This window comes from Protopterus annectens, chromosome 16.part0, assembly GCF_019279795.1.
Source record: "Protopterus annectens isolate FY-2018-M chromosome 16.part0, PAN1.0, whole genome shotgun sequence".
Taxonomy (NCBI): domain Eukaryota; kingdom Metazoa; phylum Chordata; order Ceratodontiformes; family Protopteridae; genus Protopterus; species Protopterus annectens.
In genome coordinates, this window is record NC_056750.1 from 171,799,889 (window position 1) to 171,826,989 (window position 27,101).

The window sequence follows — 27,101 nt, forward strand, 5'->3', positions numbered from 1 at the left end:
ATGGCTATATGCATACATAGTAGATTTTATAATGATTTTAGTAAGTATGTATGATTGGTTTTTAATGTTTTAACATGAGTCATATTTTGCATTGAATGAGCCTTTCCTTTCTGGTGTAGACAGGATGTAATGTATTTCTATTGGCTGTTTTAAACTTGATTAGGTTATTTAATGAGCAGTTTTTGATGAATTAATTGTCTGATGAAGTCTTATGTGGTGATGTGGACGAAAACGCACTGTGTTTTGTAAAGCGTTAACAATTTGTGGTCGTACTCAATAAAGCGTGCTCTTTTATCAGTTGGTGCACAGTTTCCGTGTTTCTGGACTTATTGGTTCCAAGTCTTTTACAGTTTGCATAGATTTAGCTTGGTCTTCCATTTTCTTTAAAACTTTTTCTGCCTTATTACCAAACAAAGTATCATGCTGCAAAGGGGCATCCAGCAATTTAGCTTTAACATGATCAGGCAGATTTTGCTCCTTGAGCCAGGCATTCCTTCTTATCACAGATCCAGTAACAGCGGCCCTACAAGAGGCCTCCAAAGAATCAAAACCAAATTGCAAAGTATGCTTTCCAACCTGTTCTGCTGCATGCAATAAATCCCGTAACTCTTTATTTTCCACACAATCAGAAATCAACATCATTTTCTGTTTCAGTAAGCCCATAACATGCTGTTGATATTTAAGCATATGAAACTGGCAGTTTAAAGCCCTGATTGCCAAGGCTGCAGACGTATAAACCTTCTTATCCCATCTATCCAGCGCCCTGGAATCTCTATCAGAAGGGGTAGTACTGTTGGCTGTAGAAGCCTTAACACCCCTGGGACCCTGAGAAATAGTCTCAGAATCAGCAGCAGGATTTTTGAAAAGAAATTTGTGGGAGTCATGAACCCTGTAATATCTGTCTGGCTTACTAGGAGCCAGAGACAGGGAATCAGGAGCCATGCTTGACTCCGAGAACACATCAAGAATGTCTAATACAGGAGGTATTGCCAAAGGCCTATTCTGAGGAAGAAGAAGGAGGAAATCCCTAAGCCTCTTTTTGGATTCAGAGAAGTCCTGACTCTCCCAGTGAAAATGTTCCCTTAAAGTATGCAAAGTCTCTCCAAAAGAATAATCCTCAGGAGGTGATGCAGATGGGATGGACTCCTCTGCATCAGAGTCCTCATAAGGTAGAATAGAAAATTCCTGATCAGAAGAGGAATCAGAAGAAATGGAAACCTGATCTGAAGAATCATAATCAGTGCCTTGCCTAGGCCTCTTAGTAGGGGGGGGGGTTGGGAACCCCTGATCAAAGTAATTAAATCCTCAGCCATTTTGATCATTTGTTTTTTAGGCATAGGGGACTGAGCACGTGGCTCATGCATCATTTTTTTACACATAGAAGTTGATTTTGACCTTGTTTTTGCTGATGGCGTCTGTTTAATATAAAAATGTTGAGGCCTGAAAACACCCTCAGAAGCCGGTGCTTGCTCAGCGACTCCGGACCCATCCAAGAGAGAGACATCCACGGGTTCAATACTTTGCGAATCGTGCGGCATATGAATGGGTCTTGGTAGAGGCCTATGACTCAAAAGTAGCGGGTATCAGGGGCTGCGAAAGCACCTCACTGAGTACTGGTGAACCGGCGACTGGCTTAGGAGAAGCTTCGTCGTCGGTTTTGGACCTCGACGGTCTGTCTCTGTCTTTTTCCTTGCGTTTTTTTGTGAACTCCGGTAGGCGGATTGCTAACTGACGACATTTCAGGGTAGTTAAATCTTGAACCAAAATATTTAGAAGCAAAAATATACCGACGCTTAATAGTGCGTTGGTTAAATTTAGCACAAAACCGATAGCAAGGCACGTTGTGATCAGGGCCTAGGCAAGGAATACAGTACAAATGAAAATCCTTATGAGGTATTTGCTTCCCACAAGTAACACAATTATTAACTTTTACTGACATTGGTAAGGAGCAAGAAAAAGTTTCCCCAATGGGGTACTTACTTTAGTTTCAAGACTTCGGTTCTGAAACTCGAAAACGGAAATTTCAGGAGTCAGCCGACCGGCACTTGTGAACTCCTTCTGCTTCGAGCACCGCGCGGCAAGAAAGACTGATTAAAACAGCATCGGCTGCATGTTTTATACCCCTGACGACCTGACGTCATGGAAGAGGAGACAGCAACCGACGCAGGACCCAAGACTTTGTTATTCAGACTGACTGAGGGCAACCTGCCAGCAGATTACCCAAATGTAATGACTGCAACAGTGAAACACAAAGAACATCAGCTAATTCCCAATTGGAACAGTTTCTCTATAATACCTGAGTGGGGGATTCTGTCAAATACCTTGGCTAGGTCAAGATAAGAGGTATGCACCGTCTTTCCCTCTTCCGGGGCTTTGATGACTTTCTTGAAGAAGTCAATCATGTTTAACAGGCATAATCAACCTTTAACGAATCCAAACTGGGTTGGGTCCAGAGTATGAAGATTACCTATGTCCTTGTTCATAAGGTCCATAATGATTCTTGCCATGGCCTTGCAGATGACGCTAGTCAAGCTTAGGAGCCTATAATTCCCAAGGTCGGTTGATAATCCCTCTTTGTGCAGAAAGATTAATGTTGCCGTCTTCCATTCTGCCAGAACATAGCCAGTTCACAGGTTGTGGTTAAACAGGGATCCAAGTAGGTCTACTACATCATATTTTAAGCTGTTTAAAAGGGGCAACCTGGGATATCGTCTGGTCCCACTGATGCAAAGTTGTTAGCCTTGGAGAGCACAGAGATGACCTACTCTCTTGAAATAATAGGCTGAGGAATGGTGGCAGGCATACTTTGGGGGATGACTGGAGGGGACAGGGGGTGAAGTCTGCTCAAAATCTGTCAACTGGCAGGTTGGCTATTACTTCTGTTTGAGTATGGGTGGTGCCATCCACAACACGTTCCCTTTCAGATTTTGGGTGTAGTTAAAGAATGCCCTGTGATTATCCTTAGCTAGGAAAGTTATTTTTGCTTTAGAATTAGCTTTGGAAGACTTTACAAGATCTCAAATGTGTTTGTTTATGCTAGAGAGGGATTTCTTCCTCTGCTGAGCCAGTTTCCTCATGTTGTTGGGCATTAGGTTCTTTCTCTTTTTGTATAGTCTGCTTACACTAGGGGTCCACCAGGTTGGCTTGTTTTTTCGTCAAGACCTGAATTTAATCCGTTCACTTACAGCTGTTTCTATACAACTGCTTTGGTGGTTATGCAGGGCATTGGTGTACAACTCTGCATAGGAGTCCACGTTATCTGCATTCAATGGGGCTTTGAAACTTCTTATACCATCACTTAGGAGGAGACAGTTTGTCACTGAAGAATTCTTAAGTATTTTTGAGCTTGGTAGGGCATCTGGTTTTATAATTGCACTGAATGGGACTGATTTATGGTCCAATCTTACCAGGGAGGACATCACATGGGGGGTGGGGGGGGGGCAATGTTGTTCCATGTTAGTGAGTACTAAGTCCAGGACATCTGAGCCTCTTGTGGGTGTGCTGACTAGTTGTTCCAGAGTATTTGCATTAACAAAAGTCCAAGAACCTCAGAGCCAGCTTGTTTGTGGTCATGTATGTTTCCCAGTCGATGGTAGTATACTTAAAAATCAGCCATGAGTAAGGTGTTGGGCTGTATGGCAAGTATCTCCAGTAAGTCCAAGTATGTGGTATGCTTTTCCTGTTTCATGGTGGGGGACCTAGCTAGCTATGATGTGGAAGGGGGCTTTGCCTGTAGTTAATTGGACATGAAGTACCCCAAGACAGTCATATTGTTTGACCAGTCTCAAGGTGGACTTATTCTTAATGATGACAGACACACTTCCTCCTTTGGTACTTTAATGCTCAGTTTGTTTTCTGAAGGTATGGAAGGCATGGTAACGCTGCATAGCTGAGGTACTTTCCGCACTTTTGAACCATGTTTCAGTGACTGCACAGGTGTCAGGATCTTCCAAAGTGAGGATTGCTTCTAGGAAGTGCAGTTTCTTGTTTACACTCCTAACATTTAGCAGCGGTACCTTGAGTTTATCTAGACAAGATTTTGTTGGTTACTTTGATACTGCCTCAAAAAAGGCACAATAGGGGTGGCTAATGCCTTTGCCAATACCAGAAAGCCTAGAGGAGACAGGTGCAGACTATCTCTGCCAAAGCAGCATGGCCTGCTGGCCATGTCTTCCCAGGCTAACAGATACTGGATCCACCTGGACTGACACCCATAGCTAAGCCAATTGTTAAAGTCAATCATTTTTTTGTTTGTATTGTGGCATCTTCCTTGAAGAAGGTAGAATGCTGCTTCAGGCTAGGCTTATACCTGCCTGTGACACAATCTTACAGCTCAGTCATGTCTCTCTTCATAGAAGTCATTGAGGTACGTCTCAAGTCATTCATTCCGACATGGACTATGACAGAATCATATGCGTACCTGTGGTTGAGTGTCTTAAGTACTTGAGTGACTTGACAGATCCTGGCACCTGACAGGCAACTAACTGTAACCCACTCCTTATCCATCCTGGCGAGGGGAATATCCGTGTATCTCAGAATGGAGTCACCTATGACCAATACATTAGGATGTAGGCTTATTTGTTGAGATGCTGGTGTGTGTGGTATGTGTTGTGGTTGTTTTTTATACAGCTATGTGTGTAAGTGGTTTCTGCTTCTGATCTTTTGATAGTGAGTACGTCTGCATATGTGGGTTCGTGTGTCATGTCCTTATTTAGTATTTGAAGAGAGTGTGTGTGTGCTGACAACCTGTTTTGGCATTTGATTTGTCTTTATGTAAGTCTTGCCTCCAATTGCACAGTGTAACTACATCTCTCACAAGTATTTGTTTGTTTCAGGAGTAAGTGGTTGTCGGTATACATGAGAATTGCTACATTGCCTCAGGATGCCCAGGTCTACCAGGCTGGCCAGTGAGATGATGGGAAACTGCCTGTTCATGATAGCAGGCTCTTACCGCATGTTTTATTAGGGAAGGGAATGGGTTAATTTGACAGGACACTGCTGATAGCACCGAGACTACAAGAGGGACCTATATTTTGGGTAGGCCAAGGTTGATCACTAAGGCAATGCAGCTCAGTGTGCAACTGAGTTTTTCCTAGAGCAGCTGAAACTATTGGAATGGATTCACTGACAGCTGTTTAGGGAAAAACTAAGCTTCTAGACTTATGTGTCTATGTAGGGTACTGCTACCGCTGCTGCATGAAGAGCAGCACCACGTAAACATGGCGCTTAAATACAAGCTAAGAGAAACAAGCGACAGGTACCAATTAAAAATAATGGTTAAGGATATTTATTCAGCAGGGTAATGTGTCACTGCTGGCATTCCTTACTGGAATTAGTATGACTGTGCAAAGTTAGAATGTTGATTCTACCTGCCATGTCCTGCACAGCTGGAGAACTGGCTGATCATGTTAAGTCTCTGTGCACTGAGATTGTTGGAATGGCTATGGATTCAATACCTCTACCAAAAAATGCTGCTGTCAAGGCCACTTTTACCTGTCAAATTAGTTAAATTGCAAATAAAATACTTAATGTGATGCTTATCTTGTCTTGTTAATCATGTATTCCTTTCCCCTGAAATTAAACATGCCTATCAGTGTGTATGGCACTGTCAAACTAAAGGCAAAACTCTAATTTGGGGCTCCTCGGGATCTAAATCATCCTTAAATCCAACTATAATTTCATTGCTAGCTACAGATCCCACTAAATGTCAATCCAATTTCAGCAAAATGACCTTAATACCACTGAAGGAATAAATATCAAAGCAAATACCTTCTTGGTATGGGGCTTCAGTTACCCAAGCATTAACTGACTCACTTGCAAATCTAAAAATTTTCTATCAAAAAAATCAAATACGGAAAGCAACAGTAGTTTCATTTTTAAAATTTTATGCAAATCGACGGACAACACAACCCCTATATAAATTTTACCCCCCACATGTTGGGATTTCAGTGAAACAGTACAGTACTGCTTATTATCATGAAGGATATACAAGGCTACACGTGGACGTACCTAGGTGTTTGTGCATTGCAGTGATAAATGTATTCAGCAATTGTATCATCCTCAAACAGATGAGCAAACTTCCTTTTGAAATCAGGACGAAATTTCTGCACTAACCCTGGACCTACAGGGAAAGACAAAAAAAAAAGAAAAACAGATTTTGGTAACATAGCAAGCAAAGTATTAGCTGTGGATCATAAAATAAAGTGTCAAAATTGAGTCTCAGATCAAAACCAAGTTGTTATAAGTTTGAAAAATGATGGCATTACTCAATTCTTTAAGTTTAAACAAAAAATGTTTGAATCTGATGTTGTCAATTTTCATTCCATCCTCAAATTATGAGTTCGGATTAGATCCCTCGGTTCCCACTCGGTCGTTTGCAAAAACTGATGGAAACCAGAAACTCTAGAGCCACTTCCTTACCCACAATGCACCAATCCCAATACCACAGATCTAGTTTGCTGCTTGACAGTGAAAGACATGGTTCCAGCTTATATCAAGCAGATAAGTGATTGTTTTTTTCATAAAAGTAATATTTCTCATTTATATCTGTATTCTGGAATACATACATTTCTAATTCTTCTTAAAACTTAAAACTTAATTTCTACTTTCACTAAGCTCACTTTCCTCTTTTTAGTGTGGTTGTACTCTTGTATACTACCACTAGTATACCTTTTTTTCTACAGTTTGTAGTTCCTTAATACCATTGTTGGCATTCTTTCCTCTTTCTGCTATCCAAAAAAAAAAAAATCATCTGTTATTGAATAAACAGTTTTTTCCCCCTCTCTTAAATTGACTGTTAGCTAAAACAGTTTTCTTCTTTTACCCTTTCTTCAATATGGCTGATAAAAATCTGGCTGGGTTTAAAAAATATGAGAAATGTGGGCATAAAATTCCATTCTCTGATGCCCACACACTTTTTGTATACTGTTTGGGTCCACTCCACCTTCAGGAAAACTGTGTGGATTTGCCAAGCTTTCAACCCTAGAGCACTGGTTGAACATAAAAATAAATTGATCCTTAAGGGGTTTCTTCCCTCTTCTTTTAAGGAGGCATTATCTGGAGCTTCCCTCTCTTCTAGTACATCTTCAGGAAAATCTAAGAAAAAACCTTCTTCAGATCTGTCTTCTCCCTCGGATCCTAAACAAAAGAAAATAAGTTGTTATATACTCACCATAATGTTCCATGTTCGTAGTCCATCTCACCCTTCATTTTTACATATGGGTTCGGAGCTGATCCTCTGCTCCGACTTGGCTGATTTACAAGCTGGAAGACTTCTGGCTGGCTCATGGCTAAGCAGGTATCCAATGGTGCACCAGTACAATCCCCAGATCTTGTTTGCTGCTCACTAGAATAACAACCATAAAAACAACCAATACTAAAGGGTCTCCAACCAAGGGCAACCAAATTATTACTTCCAGATCTTCCAGGATGGGGGAAGGAAGGCGGGTTGGTAAAAATAAAGGGTGAGATGGACTACCAACATGGAACGTTATGGTGAGTACATAACTTCTTAATGTTAGGTAGTCCGATCTCTCCTTCATTTTTACATATGGGACAGCATCCCTAGCGCCTTATTCTTGGGTGGCTCATTGGAAAATACTCGAGCACCATGGAGCCAAAGGATGCTCTACCCCTAGATGCCAAATCCAATTTGTAATGTGTAATAAAAGTGTGAGGGGTAGCCCACGTAGCTGCTGCACAAATATTATCAAGTGGGACCCTGGCTTGAAAGGCTGCAGAGGTAAACAGCAACCTGGTAGAATGAAGCCTTGATCCTGTAGGGTAAAGGTTTGCCCTCCGAGCTATAGATAAAGGCTATACAACTGGAAATCCAATTAGATAGTGTCACTTTAGAAACTGGTAAGCCCAATCTAGAGTCAGAAAAGGAAATGAATAATTGATCTAATTTCCTGAAAGCCTTAGTCCGCTGTAGATAAAAACGTAGTTGTCTATGAATGTCTAGCTGATGAAAACGGTGCTCAGCTGCATTACAGTGGTTAGGGAAGAAAACCGGAAGTTCTACCGATTGGTTTAAGGTAGCATTACAACAAACTTTGGGGACAAAGGAGGGATTAGTACGTAATGACACCCTGTCTTTGTGAAAAATCAAATACGATGGCTTAATAGACAAGGCCTGTAGCTCCGATACCCGTCTAGCTGATGTGATAGCTACCAAAAACAAGGTCTTCCAAGACAAAAATTTTAGAGAAGATGAGTGGAAACGTTCAAAGGGGGGGGGGGGGAGTCAATTTGGACAACACAAAATTTAAATCCCAAGAAGCCACTGGTTCTTGCAGAGGTGGTCTCAATAGAGTGGCCCCTTTCAAAAAGGTCTTGCATAGCTTATGAGACATTAAATTGGTATCTGGAAAACCTAAGTGAAAATGAGAAATTGCCATCAATTGGACTGATAGTGGCAGCGGTAGATCCTTGCTGAAAAAGCTCAGAAAGAAAATCCAGAATAACAGGGATAGAAGCAGTGTATGGATCTACATTCATTCTCTGTGCCCAAATAGAAAATATTTTCCATTTACTGCCATACAGCCTCCTAGCTGAAGGTTTATGGGAGGACATAAAAATATGTGACACTGAAGATAATGCATCATGAAGCCTGACTATGGATGGAAATGGAGCAGCCACGCTGTCAATTTGAGGTTGTGGATTGAGGGGTGTAGCAAACCAGACATGTGAGTCAATAGATCTGGAGCTGGGTCCAGAATCCAAGGATCGTCCAGGAGGAGACGCTTGAGGAAGGGAAACCAGACCTGATGAGGCCAGTAAGGAGCAATGAGGATCAACTTGCTTCCCAGCTGAATGGCTTTCTGAATCACTTTGGAAATGAGAGGGATTGGAGGAAAGGCATACAGAAGTCCCATGGGCTAAATGTGAGCCAGGGTGTCTCTGGGAGACTCTCCTGGAGGGGGAATGAGGGAAAAATAGCTGCTGTATTTGGTATTGACTGGGTTGGCAAAAAAGTCGCAGCAAGGCTGTCCCCATTTCAGGAAAATCTGATCCACTGTTTCCTGTTTCAGAGACCACTCATGAGGCATTAAGATTGCCTGGCTGAGCTTGTCGGCTATCATGCTGGTCGTCCCTGGAATGTGCGTTGCAACCAGAAAGCGCTAGGAAGAAAATAGAAGTTATGTTCTTACCATAACGTTCCATGTTAGTTGTCTTCTTCTCGCCTTCTTCTTGCTGGATGGGTTCGGAGCCGACCTCGGCTCCGACTCGGCCACTCTAAAAGCTCGAGAGTTGGTTCCACCGGCTCGAGGCTCCCCTTATATCCCACAATGCTAGGCGAGAGTTACCTCAGATCTCGTTTGTAAGCTAACCCCAGCTTATAACAGTAACAGTATAACTGTAAAACAGAATCCACCTCTAACAACAGGAAGAAAGAAGGGTGACCTACATCCTGAACCAAGAAATATGCATAATAGCATATGACTAAGAAAGAGGTGGTAGAAAGAGAGGTCACGATCACAACTCCTCTAGGTCTGTCCAGGCCAGGGGGAAGGAGGGTGGGACGAAGAAGAAGGCGAGAAGAAGACAACTAACATGGAACGTTATGGTAAGAACATAACTTCTATATGTTAAGTTGTCTATCTCGCCTTCATTCTTGCTGGATGGGACCGCGTCCCTAGCACCTTGTCCCGGTGGCCTAACGGAACAGACTCCTGAGAACAGTGGAACCAAAGTTAGCTCTATGCCTAGAAGCTAAATCCAACTTATAATGAGAAATAAAAGTGTGAGGAGTAGCCCAAGTAGCCGCTGCACAAATGGTGTCAATAGGCAGTCTGTCTTGGAAGGCTAAAGAAGTAGCCAAAGCTCTGGTGGAATGGGCTTTAGGTTTATTAGGCAATTTTGTTGTCTAATTTCATATACCAGGGAAATCAAAGATGTTAGCCATCTGGATAATGATACCTTTGAAACTGAAAGTCCCTTTCTGCTTTCCGCATAGGAGACAAACAGCTGATCAGATTTTCTGAATTGTTTTGTTCTATCCAAGTAGTACCTTAATTGACGATGAACATCCAGGCAGTGTAATTTTTGTTCAGACCTATTGGAATACTCTGGAAAAAGACAGGGAGGTCAATGCTTTGGTTTAGATTTGATGTTGAAACCACCTTAGGCAAAAAGGACGGGTTAGTTCGTAAGGATACTCTGTCCTTATGAAACAAAAGATAAGGAGGACGACAACTGAGTGCTTGAAGTTCTGAAACTCTTCTAGCTGATGTAATAGCTACCAGAAAGAGAGTTTTCCATGATAATAATTTCAAGGAACATGAAGCTGCAGGTTCGAAAGGGGAAAGAATCAAAGAAGCAAGAACTAAATTTAGGTCCCAAGGAGAAGGAGGATTTCTTATAGGAGGTCTGAGAAGAAAAACTCCTTTCAAAAAGGCTTTGCAAAGTTTGTGGGACATTAGGGCAGATTCAGAAATACCCACATGGAAGTTAGAAATAGCTGCCAATTGAACCTTAAGTGTAGATGGAGATGAACCTGCATGGAAGAGTTCAGCTAGAAAATCAAGGACTAGTTGGATGGAAGCGGTGAAAGGATCTATGTCCTTTCCTTGTGCCCAATATGAGAAGCGTTTCCACTTACTCAAATAAATCTTCGAGTGGAAGATTTATGGGAAGCTATCAATATATCTCTAACAGAGTGAGATAATTGAGGAAGCCTGGCTACGGTTGGAACTGGAGGAACCAAGCAGTGAGGTTCAGAGAGGGGAGGGAGCGATGAAACTGACCCGACTGATGGATCAAAAGATCTGGAACTAGGTCCAGATTCCACGGTCGCTCAAAAGAAATCGATGTAGAAAGGGGAACCACACTTGTCGAGGCCAGTAAGGAGCAATGAGGATCAATGAGGCCTTCTGAGCGATAGCTTTCTGTATTACTTGAGAGATCAGTGGGAAAGGAGGAAATGCATACAGAAGTCCCGGGGCCAAACTTGGACTAGAGCGTCTCTGCTGGGTTGGCCTGGTAAAGGGAATAGAGTGAAATATTCTCTGCACTTGCTGTTTTGGGGAGTAGCAAAAGATCGCAGCAAGGCTGACCCCACTTGAGAAAAATTTCTCTCACTACAGAGTCTTTCAGAGACCACTCGTGAGGCATGAGTATAGCTCTGCTCAACTTGTCCGCAATGTGATTGGACTTCCGGGATGTGCGTTGCTATCAGAAAACGCTGAGAAGAAATCGCCCATTGCCACAGTCTGAGTGCTTCTCGACACAGGGGTATGATCTGGTTCCGCCTTGTTTGTTGATGTACCACACTACAGACATATTGTCTGTCTGGATTGCAATTGTTCCCAAGGGAAGAGAGTCTTGAAGGGCTTGCAACGCTAAAAGCACTGCTCTCATCTCCAGAACATTTATGTGCAAGTGGCATTCGTTTGGTTGCCATGTGCCCTGGACTGTCCTGCCCTGATAATGCCCCCACCCGATCAGGGAGGCATCCGTTGTCAGAGTAGCAACCGGAGGAGGTGGAACAAATGGTCTTCCCGACAGGAGCTGGGGAAGACATCCACCACATGAGATGCTTTTGCACGCTTGCGTGATCATAATGGTGTGAGACATTGGAAGTTCCTGGTATGACCATTGAGTAAAAGCATCCACTGAAGGATCCGCATGTGGTATCTGGCCAATGGAAGGAGAGGTATGGCGCTGCCATGATTCCCAACACCTTTAGAACTAACCTGGCTTTGACTCTGTTGTTGTTGAGAAGAAGTGACACCAATTTGTGAATGTCTGATATCCTTTGGTGAGTTAGCCTTGGAGACATGTTTATAGTATCTAGATTTGCCTATGTAGGTAATAGTACGACAAGGCGACAAAACAGACTTTTCGCAATTTATTGAAATACCCAGTTTTGACAAACGCGAAAAGTATAATCTCTGGCCATCAGAAGGAGATGCTTGGTGGGAGCTGTGAGAAGCCAGTCGTCCAAATATGGAAACACCTGGAATCCTTGTCGTCTCAGGTGAGAAGCTACCACTGCCATGCATTTAGTAAACACCGGGGCAGTGGTGAGACCAAAGGGCAGGGCCCTGAACTGAAAATGACTGTTTCCCAGCCTGAAGCGGAGGAATCTTCTGGAGCGTCTGTTCATTTTATGTGATAGTACGCATCCCGAAGGTCTATAGAGCACATCCAGTTTCCTTTGCCCAAAAGGGGAAGAATGGATTGCAGCGTGACCATCCGAAATCTTGTTTTCTTGACTGATTTGTTCAAGACACTGAGATCCAAAATCGGTCTCCAGTCCCCTGTTTTCTTTGGAACTAAAAAGAACCTTGAGTAGATTCGGATCCTTGTTGGTCTGCTGGCACTGGCTGAATTGCTCTTTTGCAAGCAGTTTTGAAATTTCCAAAGCTGCTATATCCCTTTGAGCGGTGGAACATCTGGAAGGGATTTTTTGACTGATTTGGAAAGCGAAGAAAGGGGATAGAATAGCCTTCGAAATGATGGACTGTACCCATTTGTCTTGAGTCAGGGATAGCCAGGCTTCTGGGTACAGTGACAATCTTCCCCGACTGCCTCCGAAGATGGGCAGTCGGGCAACACCTCAGGGATGCTGAAAGGGCTTGTCAGGAAGGCTTCCGATTGCCCTGGTTCTGCGGACCCCCTGCCCCTAGGGCGCGTCTACCATTGTTATTCCCACCTCTGCCTTTGGTAGGAAACGACTCTGTGCCAGGCGAAGTCCCTTGAGATTGTTTACGGAACCACATCTTTCCACCCTTCTGGCCTTTGGGGTAAGGCCTGGAAGGAGTCGAAAACGGACTCCGGCGGCAGAAAGGGTCTTGCCATCAGTCTCGCACCTAGTCAGGGTTTCTTTCACTTGAGGACCAAAGAGAGATGATCCATCAAAGGGAGTTCGTGAAAGACGTCTTGAAAGGGTCCGCAAAATTGCATAGCCGCATCCAGGCGTGCACGTAAGGCTACACCTGTCCCTGCGGCTCTGCTCGCTCCATCGGCCGCGTAAGAGAGGAGGCGATGGAGGAGTTGGATATGGAATTAGGGTAGCCAGCTGCGTGTTCATCTTTTCTTGAAACCCGCAGCTGTAGGATCCTTAACATTTCACTCGCTTCCTTGATCAAGTCCCTTTGAAGACGAGTGAAATGGCACAGGTAGTTCAGCGAACGCATGGTAAATGTCGCTGAGGAGAACATCCGCTTCCGTACCTATCCATGGACCTAGATTCCTTGTTAGGTGGATGGACAGGTACTGAAGGATCAGCCAGTTCCTTCTTTGTGGCAGCAGCTACCACCATAGCATCCACAGAAACTCCTTTTGATAAAAATTGCTTGTCTGATGGAGCTGTGATGAACTTAGAGGGTCTCCTGGGAGTGGGGTCCACTGAATCAGGAGCCGTCCATGCCTTCTTAGCAACCACCTGCATGAGGGGGTCAAAGGGGGACACCCAGGAGGTGGAAGGACGAGAGCCAACGCCTCAAGATACACAGATTCGTCCTCCGAAGGGTTGAGGCCTGGCCAGTTTCGGTCCTGTTTCAGGATCTCCAGAATGTCTGCAAATGAGACATCTTCAGAAGGGGAACGGGGAACCCTCAGAATCATCCAAATCTGTGTCTGACGTGATAGACTCAGGTGAGTCAATGTGTTTCCTCTTGCACTTCCTCTTCCGAGGGGCTCTTCTGCCAAATCAGGAGAGGCCTCGGAAGAGGATGAAATCCCACAGGGGCTCCTGAGGAGCTGGCTCTCTGCGGTCCGGGATGAGGGAGTGAGTCGACTTACCCTGAGGCAGCATAGAGGGAGGGGCGGACGGAGCCGACTGTGGAGTAGAGCCAGGCTCTAACACACTCCGCATGACCTCGAATGCACCCCTGTCAGGCAGAGCCAGAGGTCCCCACTCCGAGGAGCTAAGAACCCCCCTCGGCACCGACAGTGATGGCTCCGAGGCCGATGTCGGAGCCGAACTCACCAGCCGAAGCCCGAGAGGAGAGGGGGTCGGACAAGGGTCCGATGCCACTCACCCCTCGAGCCGACGAGGGAAGTCCGCCGAGATTCTTCCAAAGAAGAAAACGGAGCCGACGACGGAGCCGAAAACAATTGTCTCGGCTCCGAAGTAATCACAGTCTCGGTTCTGACGCGACCCGGCTCCGAACTCAAGAGAGTCGAAGGAGGAAAATGTTGATGGACCGGGGCAGGCATCGACTGATGAGTCGGGCTCTGAAGCATCTGGGCTAGTGCCTCGGACTTAAGTAGTCGACTCACTACCCTCTGAAGGTCATGATCGGACAGCCTCGATGACCTAGAGGAATGAGACCTTTGGCTCCGTTCAGACAGCAGGGGAGATCCTGGAGCTGAATGAACGGAGCCAAGAGATGGTGACCTAGACCTCTTCCTAGTTGTCGGCTCCGAAGGTCTGGTCGGAGCCGACACGGGACCTCAATAACCTCGGCTCTGGCCGGAGCCGAGGGAGCCACAGAAACTGTGGACTGAGACTTATCGGCTCCAGCCCGAGCCGATAAAGGCAAAGGTTGAGCAACCTGAGGTCTCGGCTCAGAAGCCGGAGCCGAAGACCTCGATGCCTTAGAGGGCTTCCCTGTTGAAACTGACAGGGAATCCTCTGGCTTCAGTAAGCCTCTAAGAATTAATTTGTTTTTTCTTTCCTGCAGGACCCTGGGGCTGAAGCCATGGCACACAGCACAGGAGTCCTGCAGGTGCAAAGGCCCCAGACAATAGACACAAGAAGTGTGAGCGTCAGTCAGAGACATTTTCTGACAGCACGCATCACACTTCTTGAATCCGGAGACCTTTGCTTCTTTAGACATTTTTTTTTTTTTTTTTTGACTGACAGGTGTACACAAACACTCACCCAAACACACAAGTTATACCCTGTCAGGAAAACACAATAAATTTAGTAGTAATACTAGTATTTAAAGTACACTAAACTAGAATAAACTACAAGAAACACAAACACTCCACTAGGGAAGGGAAGGCCTAAGGGCCCAATGGAAGAACCAAAGGTTCTTTGGGAAAGAAAACGGAAAAATTTAGGATCGGGAATAAAGTTTTCTAATCTACACTAAGAAAGAATATTAACTTAAAAGGGGTTTTAAAGAGTAATTTTTACAAGAAAAATTAACACTCACCAGGAACCGGTAGAAACAACCAACCTCGAAGCTGTAGCGGCAAACGAGATCGGGATATAAGGGGAGCCTCGAGCCGGTGGAACCAACTCTCGAGCTTTTAGAGTGGCCGAGTCGGAGCCGAGGTCGGCTCCGAACCCATCCAGCAAGAATGAAGGCGAGATAGACAACTTAACATTCGCCCATTACCAAATGACCTCTCGACAGAGTGGGTAAGATCTGGTACCACCCTGTTTGTTGATATACCAAACCACCGACATGTTGTCTGATTGTATCGCAATTGTCCCTAGAGGAAGAAGGTCTTGAAGTGCTTGCAACGTCAGAAGCACTGCCCTCATCTCCAGAACACTGATATGCAGGTGAGCCTCGTGTTCTTGCCATGTGCCTTGGACAGTCCTGTCGAGATAATGCCCCCACTCCCAATCTGGGAGGCATCCGTGGTCACAGTGGCAACGGGTTGAGCCAGAACAAAGGGGGCACCCGTGATCAGTTGATTTGGAGCTATCCACCAACGAAGGTCCTTCTTGAATGATTCCGTCAGCAGGATAGGATGACTCAGTGGAAGAGACTGGAAGGACCATTAGGAAGACAGAAGCTACTGGAGAATTCTCATGTGCAACCTGGCTAATGGTACCAATGGAATTGTGGAAGCCATAGTCCCAAGGAGCTGAAGAACCCACTTCGCTTTGACTTTTCGCAACGTGAGAAAACACGGAACTTGGGAGATGAAGTTCTGTGCCCTTTCGGCGGGGAGACGAGCTGTCATGTTCACTGTGTCTACCTCTGCGCCTATAAAAATCACAGACTGAAAGGGCAATAATGCAGATTTTTCCAATTAATGGAGATCCCTAACTGAGCACAAAGTTGAATCGTGGTGTCCCTGTTTTGGAAGAGTAGATGCCTGGTGGGGGCAGTCAGGAGCCAGTCGTCCAGATACAGAAACACCTGGAATCCCTGATGTCTCAGGTGAGCTGTCACTACTGCCATGCATTTGGTGAACACCCTGGGGGCTGTGGTGAGACCAAAGGGCAGAGTGCGAAACTGATAGTGACTGGCTCCCAGCCGGAAGCGTAAATGGCTTCTGGCTGCCTTCTCCATTTTTATGTGGTAGTAGGCATCCTGAAGATCCAAAGAGCACATCCAAGAGTCTTTCCCTAACAACAGGAGTATAGACTGCATTGTTACCATCTGAAACTTGTCCTTCTTCAATGATTCGTTCAATCTGCTGACATCCAATATTGGCCTCCAATCTCCAGTTCGTTTTGGAACTAAAAGGAACCTGGAGTAAGTTCCGGATCCTATCTGGTCTGCTGGGACGGGCTGGATGACTCTTTTTAAGAGCAACTTGTTGATCTCCACAGTTGTCTGATCCCTTTGATTGGGTGGTACATCTGGGATTCTTCTGGGAACAAACGGTGATAGGGAAAAGGGTATGATATAGCCTCTGGTAACAACTCTTTGTACCCACTTGTCTTGGCTGATATTTAGTCAGGCTTCTTGGTAGAAAGAAATGCGACCCCCGACTGGCCCCAGAGAAGCGCAGTTGAGCTCCACATCAGGAGCGCTGATATGGCCGTCCTCGAAAGGAATCACAGCCTTGTTTGTATTGCGTACCACCCCTGCCTCTAGCGTGACGTCTGCTGTTTCCTCCTCCTCAGTCTGAGGGGGAAGAGTGCTGGTGCCACTGGTAGGTGCTGGAAAATGAGACCGCACACTCCACATCATCTCAAAAGCCGACCTCCCCGGCTTCGAAGACCTTCCCCACTCCGAAGAGACACGGGTCGGCGCCAGAGCTGTCAGCTCCAAGATAGATGCAGGGTCCGAGCTCACCTTGGCCGAAGTACCGAGAGGAAGGCTCGGAACCGAAGATCAATTCCAACCCTCCCTGTTGGTGCCAACAGAAGAGCTTCAGCCCCTGTACACGACGGACGGCACCGAGCATGCCGAACCCGGCTCCAAGGCAGCAACAAGGTGAGTTGGAGCTGGCATTTCCTCCGTTGGCACCAAGCACTCCATCTCTGAAAGACCAGTATGGCTCAGAGGAGGAATGGGTTCTAGCCAGAGCCAAGAGAAGCACAACTGAACTAGTCGACGCGGCAAATGAGATCTGGGGATTGTACTGGTGCACCATGGGATACCTGCTTAGCCACGAGCCAACCCGAAGTCTTCCAGCTTGTAAATCGGCCGAGTCGGAGTCAAGGATCGGCTCTGAACCCGAATGTAAAAATGAAGGCGAGATCGGACTACCTAACATCTAAGTCCTTTGATCCAACTTTAACCTCAGATCTAAAATGGAAGAAGACAGATACTTTGGATCAGACTATTCTATTGGATATGAAACCTAAATTGACCAAGCTTACACTGGATAAGACTGCTTCAGATCTGAGTCTGCAAACATCGGATCCAACACTTGATTTGCTTTGTCTCCAGAGAACTAGATATTCTCCTTCAGTGGACTCGGTCCCTTTAAGGGTCCCTTCACCCTTTTTAGAGAGACAAAAGTCCCAGTCACTAGTTTCTACTTGCTCTTCCAGGAGCCTTACTGAGAAAGACGTGGAGAGCTTAGTGAGAAAGAGTCTCTCAGCTCACAGCATGGCAAGTGCCATCTCGGCTCCTACCCGTCTGGGTCAGGAGACCCGACCTTCCATTACATCCCCCTATGCAAGTTCCTCCTCCAACTCCCCTATTGGTTTTGGAGTTTTCAGAACTGGCCCTCCCAGTCCAGTCAGCACTGGATCCAAGAACTGCTCTGCACTCAGATACAAAGCCTGCTCTGAGTTCTTCTGTTCTTTTGGATCCAGAGGGCTTTGAGAGCCGGATCTACCCTGTCGGCTCCTTGGTGTCTCAGTCAACTCCAAAGTTCTCGGAGCAGTCTTTGCACCTCAGGGCATCGGCACGGGTTAGTTTGACTCCAACTTCAGCCTTGGGGGAGTTCTCCTTGGAGCAGGAGGGAACTATGGTTCGAAGGCCTGTCCTTATGGATCCGGGGTCATCGTCTTCTCTGGGGGGGGGGGTCTGCCTTTGAGATCATGGAAAGAACCATGCCAGCTTTCCCACCTAAGATGGTTCCCTTCCCCTCAGAGCCTCAGTCTGCAGGCTTGTCATCTGTCTGCTTACAGTCTCACTTATCCTCTCCACAGGGACAGCTGGTACTGAAACCCAAAGCTTCCCAGCATGGTGTCCCCACCTCTTCTGATATCTCCCCAGAGCATCCCCCTGAGGTGGTCCCTAAGAAGAGGACATGCAGGAAGAAGCATCTGAACTCCCCCAAGGAGTCAGTCACAGAAGATACAGACTTTGAGAAAGGTGAAGGGTCCCCAGAACCACCTCCTGATGATGTCTAGTTTGGAGACATCCTTGATATCCTGAAACAGAGAGGTGGCTGGAAGCCCAGCAACTCTTCATTGAGGAGTCTGTATTCCTGGAGGCATTCAGTACTGGCCCAGCTACCTTCTGGGTGACTCCACCTGCCGATGACCTTATAGATTTGGTGTCTTGGCAGGCATGGAAGGCCCAGGATACCACTGAACCAATCCCTTGGAATTTAAACAACATTTTGACAGCCCCAGAAGGCAGACAATTTTGGATGAAAGTTGTACCTGTAGATGCCATGTTCATGGCAGAGGCCACTAAGAAGGAACTATCCGAGGAGAGTAACACTGTCCATCCACTGAACAAGGAGTCTCGGACGGTGGACAGATTTGGGAAGAGTGTCTATGCTTCTTCGACCTTTGCTTTGAGGTCTCTGAATTACTTGGCACATTTTACCAGGTTGCAAAGAGACCTGATTAAGGAACTCTCTGCTACTCTTTCAGGAGCAGTTTTTGATGAGATACAAGTGTCCATTACTTCTCAGTTGGCTACCCTGCAGGCAATTTCCAATGCTTCCATGAGGTTAGTCTCACATGCAGCTGAAGGAACCACAAGGGCAGTGGGTTCTGGAGTTTCCATAAACAGGCATGCCTGGATGTGGTTATGTGATTTTGTGGAGCTCTTCGAGTCTTCATTTGTCAATGCTCCCTTTGACAGAGCTTCTTTGTTTGGCCCCAAAGTTAAGGGCACTTTATCCAGGTTTGAAAAGGATGGAAAGACCCTGTCAGCTATGGGTGCACATTTATCCGCACCTCAAAAATCCTTATCTAAGAATCAACAAGGCGCTGGGAAAATGTGGTTCAAAAAGTCCCAGGGTCCTTTCCAGGACACACGAGGAGGAAGTTCTCCCAAGGCAGAGGGGGGAATTCAAATGGCAGATGCTGCCTCACTGCAGAGGTGGCCTGCAGAACCAAGGGTCTTAAGAGCCTTTTTTCAATAGACCTTTCCAGCATTCCTGAAAGGAGGCCCAATTGTCCTCCTCTGGAGGCAATCAGGGGTCATTTGTCCTAGCACCAGCAATCTTGTCTAGAAATAACAACAGATACTTGGGTGCAGAAGATCATTTTAAAAGGCTATATAATTCCCTTTTCCCTTGTACCTCCTATCTCAAAGAAAGCCCCTGATGTTCCACCCAGTCAGAGGGAACAAATAGCATTTCAAATAAAAAAGCTGCTAGAAAAAGAAAGAGCCATCCAAAATATCCAGACCAGAAAGAATCCGGAACTTACTCAAGATTCTTTTTAGTGCCAAAGAAAACAGGGGACTGGAGACCAATTTTGGGCGTCAGCGTGCTGAACAAGTTAGTTTGACACACCAAGTTTTGGAAGTTCACGGTTCAGTCCATACTCCCATTTCTGGGATGGAAAATTTGGATGTGATCATTAGACCTTCAGGATGTAGTACTTGGTACTATCACATAAAGAAGAGCAGGTGGACCAAAAGGTACTTATGCTTCCAGCTGGGAGCTAGTCAGTTCACAGTTCTGCCCTTTGGTCTCACCACAGCCCCCAGGGCACATTCATGGCAGTAGTGGCAGCTGAACTGAGACTGCAAGGATTCCGGGTGTTTCCATACATAAAAGACGACTGGCTCATTACCGCCCTGACCAGGCATCAAGTAATACAGGCAAGAGCTCATGTTCTCCAGACTTTTTCTCATATGGGAATAACCATCAATTAAAAAGTCTCATTTGCAACCTACTCAAAATTTAGAGTTTATAGGGGTATTGTTCAACACAAAATCAATGATACTGTCACTACCTCCTCTAAGAGTTCAGACCTTAAGAACACAGGTCAGGAAGACAATCTGCAGTACCAAATTTCTGCCCTTTTGGTTCTACTGTTTCTAGGATCAATGGCAGCAGCAATATGCTTAGTACTGTTAGCCAGAGTCTACACAAGGATTTTACAATGGATACTAGCCACGCAGTGGTCAATACTTTAATCAGCCCATGTCAACCCTAATACACCTCACTCAGATTTGCAAGAGAGATCTCGGATGACGGATTCAATCAGATCAAGTTCCACTAGGCCGACTATGCATTCCCCTCAGCCCAAGGCCACTGTGACCACGGATGCTTCCCAGTTAGGGTGGGGGTCATTAGTTGGGGAAGACAGTCCAAGGCACTTGGTCTTCCATATAGGCCAATTTGCATATCAATATTCTAGAGATGAGAGCAGTGCTTTTAGCTCTGCAAGCATTACAAGCTCACCCCTCAGGGATGATTGCAGTTCAAACAGACATGTCTGTACTTTGGTACATCAACAAACAAGGAGGAACAAAATCTTACCCTCTATGTTGAGAAGCTCTAAGAGTGTGGCAATGGGTGATCTCATATGACCAATTCCTTAAGGCAATGCACATTGCGGAGAAGTCCAATGTGATAGCTTACACACTGAGCAGGTGTATTCTCCTACCTCACAAATGGTCTCTCAACAGGAGCATGGCGGAAATGATTTTCTGCTAGTGGGGCTAGCCTTGCTGCGATCTTTTTGTTTCTCCCCTAAACAACAAATGCAGCAGCTACTTTGCCTCAATTCCCCCCACAGAAGAGTTAACGAGGGATACTCTACTTCATGATTGCCCCCCAGTCTGATTCATGCCTACTCCCCAATCCCACTAATTTCCAAATTTCTGCAGAAAGCAAAAATGTTGAGGAGCAACGTTATCCTCATTGTACCTTTTTGGTCTCAAAGATTTGGTTCCCCTTTCTTTGGCATCACTTACTCCACCCATCATGAACTCTGGATCTGATTTCAGACCTACTATCTCATCAGAAAGGCATGATTCATCCAGACATATCGAACCTCAGACTGACTGCCTGGCTTCTCCAGTTCCATTAATAGTTCTCCTCTCCAGTACGAATACTCTTATCCTCACATAAAGTGTCTACATGTAAACTTTACTCCAGTAAGTAGAAAAGATTTGCTTACTGGGCCTGTCAAAATAATGCTGACCCCTTTTCAGCCCCTTTACACAGTATTCTTTAATTTTTATCCTTTATTTTTAAAAAAGAGCTAGCTCCTCCACGATTAAGGTTCAACTAGCAGCAATATTGAATTTTTACAAGGATTTGATGGCATTTCCGTTACTTCCCACAGACTATACAAAACATTTTTGGTCACAGTATCTACCTTACACTCTGGGCAGAGGGGACATAGCTATTAAATCTGTGGCAGCCTTTCCCAGGTGTGTGTGTGTGTGTGTGTGTGTGTGTGTGTGTGTGTGTGTGTGTGTGTGTGTAAAATCAAATCTCAAAGTGTGTGTGTGTGTGTGTGTGTGTGTGTGTGTGTGTGTGTGTGTGTGTGTGTGTGTGTGTGTGTGTGTGTAAAATCAAATCTCAAAGTTGTGTGTGTGTCAGCTACTTGGAGCACGGACACAAAGCACTAGTTTCACAGAGAGGGTGGAAGAGTACTTGGCTTGGAACACTTGGCTGAGGACTCAACTCTACAGCTGTTGAGAGTGGCGAGTCTCATTTGGGGACTGGAGAGAGAAAGGGAAACCGAGACCCAGGACTGAGTGTGTTCCTTGTGTGCTCTTAAGGGAAATTGTGGTTGGTACAGAGAGAAGCATCTGAAAATACTGTGTGCATTTATCTTTGTTCCAAGTTAACGTCCCTCACCGGTGTCCATGGTGAGGATTGAGGCTTCTTGATTACTGGCCCGGAGGAGGGACGTCACAGGTATTATTAAGTACTTGTAAAGGGTAGCAAGCCTTTTTACTTTTGTCTAATTGAATGTGTACATAACTAACTGAAAATAAATAAAAACATAGCAAACAGGTAGGCTAATGTCCAGAAAATATTTAATGGCACAAAGAACACTGATAAAACCGATATAATAACAAATGGTAAGCGCTTTCATTTACTTAATGATAGACTTCTTCGGACAATAAACCATGGTGCTATGATGAGCAAGAAATTGTCTGCAAATCACGTGATACAACGAATATAACTGACAGCACCTATGATTAGTGCGTATACTTAAAACTACACCACGATATATAGAAAAAAAAACACTTAAAAACCATAGTAGATTAAATTAAATAAATTAAATAAATTATTAAGAATATGGACAAATGAAAAATCATGTGCATATGATGACAGAAAAATATTACATATATAGACAGAATACTAAGTCTTCAATATTAGCAGCCTATTAATACTGATGACATTATTCAAGCCGGGTGGAACAGAGGCATTTAAACAAATCTGCCACCATAACTCCCTTTTCTACAGGATAATTGACTGTTTGCTTTGGGAAACCACTGGGTTTTCCATCATAGAACAAAGTGATCATCATCCCAGAGGTAGCCCACAATCAACTATCCTGGAGAAAAGGGTTATGGTGGCAGATTTTTTTAAATGCCTTTGTTCCACCCGGTTTGAATGAAGTCATCAGTATTAACAGCCTGCTAAAACTGTATTATATTGTATCTGACAGTAAACCATTTAGATTATCTCAGCTTTAAGTGCATTTAACATTCCTTTCATCCTTCACTTTTTCTCCAGCTATACCATCCTGAATGCCTCCATGGATTCCCTCTCCACCAGTCACTCCAGTAGTGCATTCCATGACTGTACAACCCTCTCACTGAAAATTTACTTTTACAGGTACAGGGAATAGCTGGTTCCTACTAACTGCTGGCTATGCCCCATCTACCCCTCCCCTTTCTTTCCAATTTTGAGTGAACCCTTCACATCTCCCAAACATGATATTGTGCATCCATATTATGTCTTCCCTGTCTCTAGTGAGACCAGCTTTTTTAACTCTAGATTCTGATAACACATTTCCCCTTTAGCTCCTACATTTGTGATGGCTGTTCTCTGAACTTGTTCTAGCAGTCAGATATCCTGCCTTTGTATGACCTCTAGAGTGTAGAAGTACACAAGGTGCAACCTGAGCAAGATTTTTTATTTATTTATTTTATTTTACACTTGTTGACCAGGAGTGTCCAGCTGGATACAAGTCCATTTTCAGTGGAGGCCTGGGCAGAAAAGCTCCAAAAGTACAATTTATTACAGACAAAAATGTAAAGACATGACATGGCCATACAATATTTCTTCGTAGCTGGGATACATTCATTTACTATATATTATTTGCTTTTGAAGCTATCACAAAGCATGACAATCTTGGAATAGTATATTTTCAAGGGGAAAAAAAAGAGAAGATGAAAAGATCTACGAGAGTAGGTGTTTCTGGATATAGATGAGAAGGACATAATTTTGATATGAGATTTGATTTATGAGTTAGGATACATATACTTGGCACTATGGGTATTAAGTTTAGGAGATAGTGGAAAGAACAACATTCCTGTGGTAGTTTACACTAACTACTAGAGAGTTAGGATGAACAATTGATTAACAGTGTTAAGTGGGTACAGAGGTCTGAGTTGGTAGTTTGACGGTCTTAAGTAAGGTGAAATTTCAGAAATGACATATTAGCCAGGGGGATGCAAGAGCATAGTCTGTTGCTCATGAAGTTTGCTTTGACTAGGTTTTTGAACTGGGTGGTGGATTTGCCTTCAGCTATGTGGACAGGAAGGGAGTTCCAGGTTTCTGATATATAGTGGCTGTAGACAGACTTACCTGCTTCATTGTTATATTTAGTTACTTTGAGGAGGTTACGTGTGCTAGACCTTAAGGTTCGGTTAGTGGTATAGGGCTGAGGGAGATTTTGTAGGGCTGGGGTGTTATCAGGGTAGTTTATTATTTTGTGGGCTAATACTAGTTGATTGAATTGGAGTAGTAGTGGTAATTCTAGCCAGTTGAGTTTTTTTAGGCAGTCACAGTGGTGTGTTCTAATGGGTGAGGTTGTAGTGAATCTAGCTATCTTATTGTAACAACTATCAAGTTTGTTTATGTCAGATTTGTAAGTATGGGGGAGGCATACAATAAGGTGGATAATAGGTGAGTTCTGGCAATTGCAATTTTGGTGTGGTCGGTGAGAAATTTTCTATTGCGACAGAGTAGACCTAGCTTTTTATGTACTTTTTTATGGTTGTGGAAATATGCACGTCAAATCTGAGATGAATATCTATTTCTACCCGTAGCAGCTTGGTATGACTGGTGGTGGTGATTGTAGTATTGTTATTAGATGAGATGATGAAACTATTGGAGGGAGGTGCAGTTCTGTGAGAGCTAAAGAATAGTAGTTTTGTCTTACCTGGGTTCAGAATGAAGTTTTGTTTGGTAATCCAATTTTCTGCTAGGAAAAAGCATTCTTGTGTTTGGGAGTGAAGGAGGTCAATAGTTTTGGCTGCGCATATTATGGTAGTATCATCAGCATACTGTACTATTGAGGCTTTGGGAATATTGGATGGGAGCTGGTTGGTGAAGAGGGCAAAAGTGGTCCCAGGATGGAGCCTTGGGGTACCCCTAGGGAGACGGGTAGGGAGGGGGAGAGTTTGTTTTGCCACATTACAGCTTGTTGCCTTCCCTCTAGGTAGTTTTTAAACCAGGAGATGGCAGGGAGTGTAAGGTTAAGAGTGGATAGTGAGTGAAGGAGCTTTGTATGGTTAGCCAAGAGTCCATTGTTTCTGTGGTTGTTGATGTTGGTAAATGCAGTAAGTGCGGTGGTGGTGGTGCTGTAGAAGGGTCTAAAGCCATGTTGTTGTGCTGCTAGTAGTTTATTATCTAGGAGGTACTGCATTAGTTGCTTGGTATTACCCTCTCTAAAAGTTTAGATAATGGGGACAGTATGGCTATAGGGCAGTAGTTATTGAGTTCAAGGGTAGTACCCCCTTTATGTAGTGGGATGATATGTGATATTTTCCATAACCATGGTACTGTACACTCAGAGATGGATTTGTTTATTAAGATGGAGATGGGATATGCTATGGCTTCTAAAGCTGTTTGGAGGTGTTCAGCGGGTAATTTATCGGCAGCTAGAGAAGTTAGTTTGAATTTTTGGAGTAGTTTTGCAATTGACTTTGTTCTGGATGGAAGCTAAAGTTGGGGCAGTTGTTTATTGTGACTGGTGGGGGGGGGAGTGCATCTATAGATGTGGGGATATTGTTGTAAGGTTGGTTATTTGCAAGGGCTTGGCTAGTTTCTATGAAGAATTTGTTGAATTGTGCTGGGATATTATCTTGGTTATTTTCAGTTTTTGGGGTAGGGGTTGTTGTTTTTCCTGGTTGCAGAATAGAGTTATTTGCTCTCCATAATTTTTGTGGGTTTTCCCTCCGTTTATCCTGTAATTTTTGGTAATAGGATGATTTATCTGTTTTGGTAAGCTGTTTGGCTTTCTTACGTAGTTCAAGGTATAGTAGTTTGTCGGACAGGGATTTACATTTATGATAGGTAGTCCAGGCCTTGTTTATTTATTTATTTATTTCACATTTGTTAACCGGGTTAGTCCAACTAGGTAAGAAATTACTCATTTTCAGTGGAGACCAGAGGGGAAAAGCCCCGAACAAAACATACAAATACATACAAATAGAGACAAGTTAACAATATAAAAAGCAAAACAAACTTATGGATACAATGAATAAGAAACATAAATGTAATCCAAGGAATAGTACATAGCTATATACAAGGTCAGAAGAAGGAAAGTGCAAAAGAAGATAAGAGTAGAGAAGGAATGAAGTGATCTAGAAGGAGGAGGGAAAAAAAAGAAGAGCAATAGGATAAAGTAAATTACATAAAGAGGGAGGGTATAGAAAGAAGAGCAGATTGGATAATGTAAGATAAGAAAGAGGAAAAAGGTCTTAATGATAAGTCTAGTAGAGAAATGGGAATATGGAAAAGGAGGAGTTAAGTAGGATGGTTACAGGTACATATAGGATTGTTATGCAGGTACAAAATAAGGTCATGTTTGAAGTTAGGAAGAGAGGTATGACTTCTAATATGGAGTAGAAGATCATTCCAAATAAGGGAGATGGAGTGTTTATAAAGTATTTACCTATGTTAATATTGGGTTTATAGACTTGTAGAAAGAGTTTATCAGAGCTGCGCAGGGATCAGGGAGGGGTGTACCAGGAGATCAGGTTGGACAGAGATGGACAGTCAAAGTTAGAATTAAGAATTCGGAAAGCTTGGATCAAATGACATTGGTCAGAAGGTGTGGGAATTCGAGCCAATGTAGTTTTTTGAGAGCAGAACAATGATGGAATTTATAGGGGCTGCTGGTGACAAATCTAGCAATTTTATTACAAGTTTGGTCAAGTTTTGCCAGCAGGTTATATTGTAAATTGGAAAATAGCGGGGAGCCATAGAGGAGGGCGGGGAGGAGATAGGATTGGGCTAGCAGTATTTTAGAGTTGGAGGTCTGGAATTTGCTGTTTCTATATAACATGCTCAGTTTTTGTTGATTGTTGGAGAACCACTTCTGAACAGAGTGAAATGAGGACTGGGTGATATGGTGGAGGTTACTGACAGAGTCAGAAATGGAAATCAGAGTTGAATCATCTGCATACTGTAGGATAGGGGAGAGATTGCTGGCAGTGCGTAGGCCATTGGTGAAGAGGTTGAAAAGGAGGCGGCCAAGAATTGAACCTTTCTTTGTTTGAGGAAGGTTGTAGTATCTGGGGTTAGCCAGGGGGCATATTTAGTTTTAATTCTTGTTGTTCGGGGGGGATGATGGTTAAGGGTATTTAAGAAGGCTGTGTTGAAGTATAACTGCT

The 27,101-nt window shown here is 44.2% G+C and overlaps 1 protein-coding gene across 4 annotated transcripts in view; it reads right to left on the minus strand.

Moving 5' to 3' along the window:
* The window catches only part of ABHD4 (abhydrolase domain containing 4, N-acyl phospholipase B), a 187,256-nt gene that overhangs the window by 119,738 nt on the left and 40,417 nt on the right, over positions 1-27,101 (minus strand). For all 4 annotated transcript variants that reach the window (XM_044058328.1, XM_044058325.1, XM_044058327.1 and 1 more), the window contains one exon: positions 6,010-6,121. In XM_044058328.1, coding sequence (XP_043914263.1) covers positions 6,010-6,121 — 112 coding nt within the window. The remainder of the gene's footprint in view (positions 1-6,009; positions 6,122-27,101) is intronic.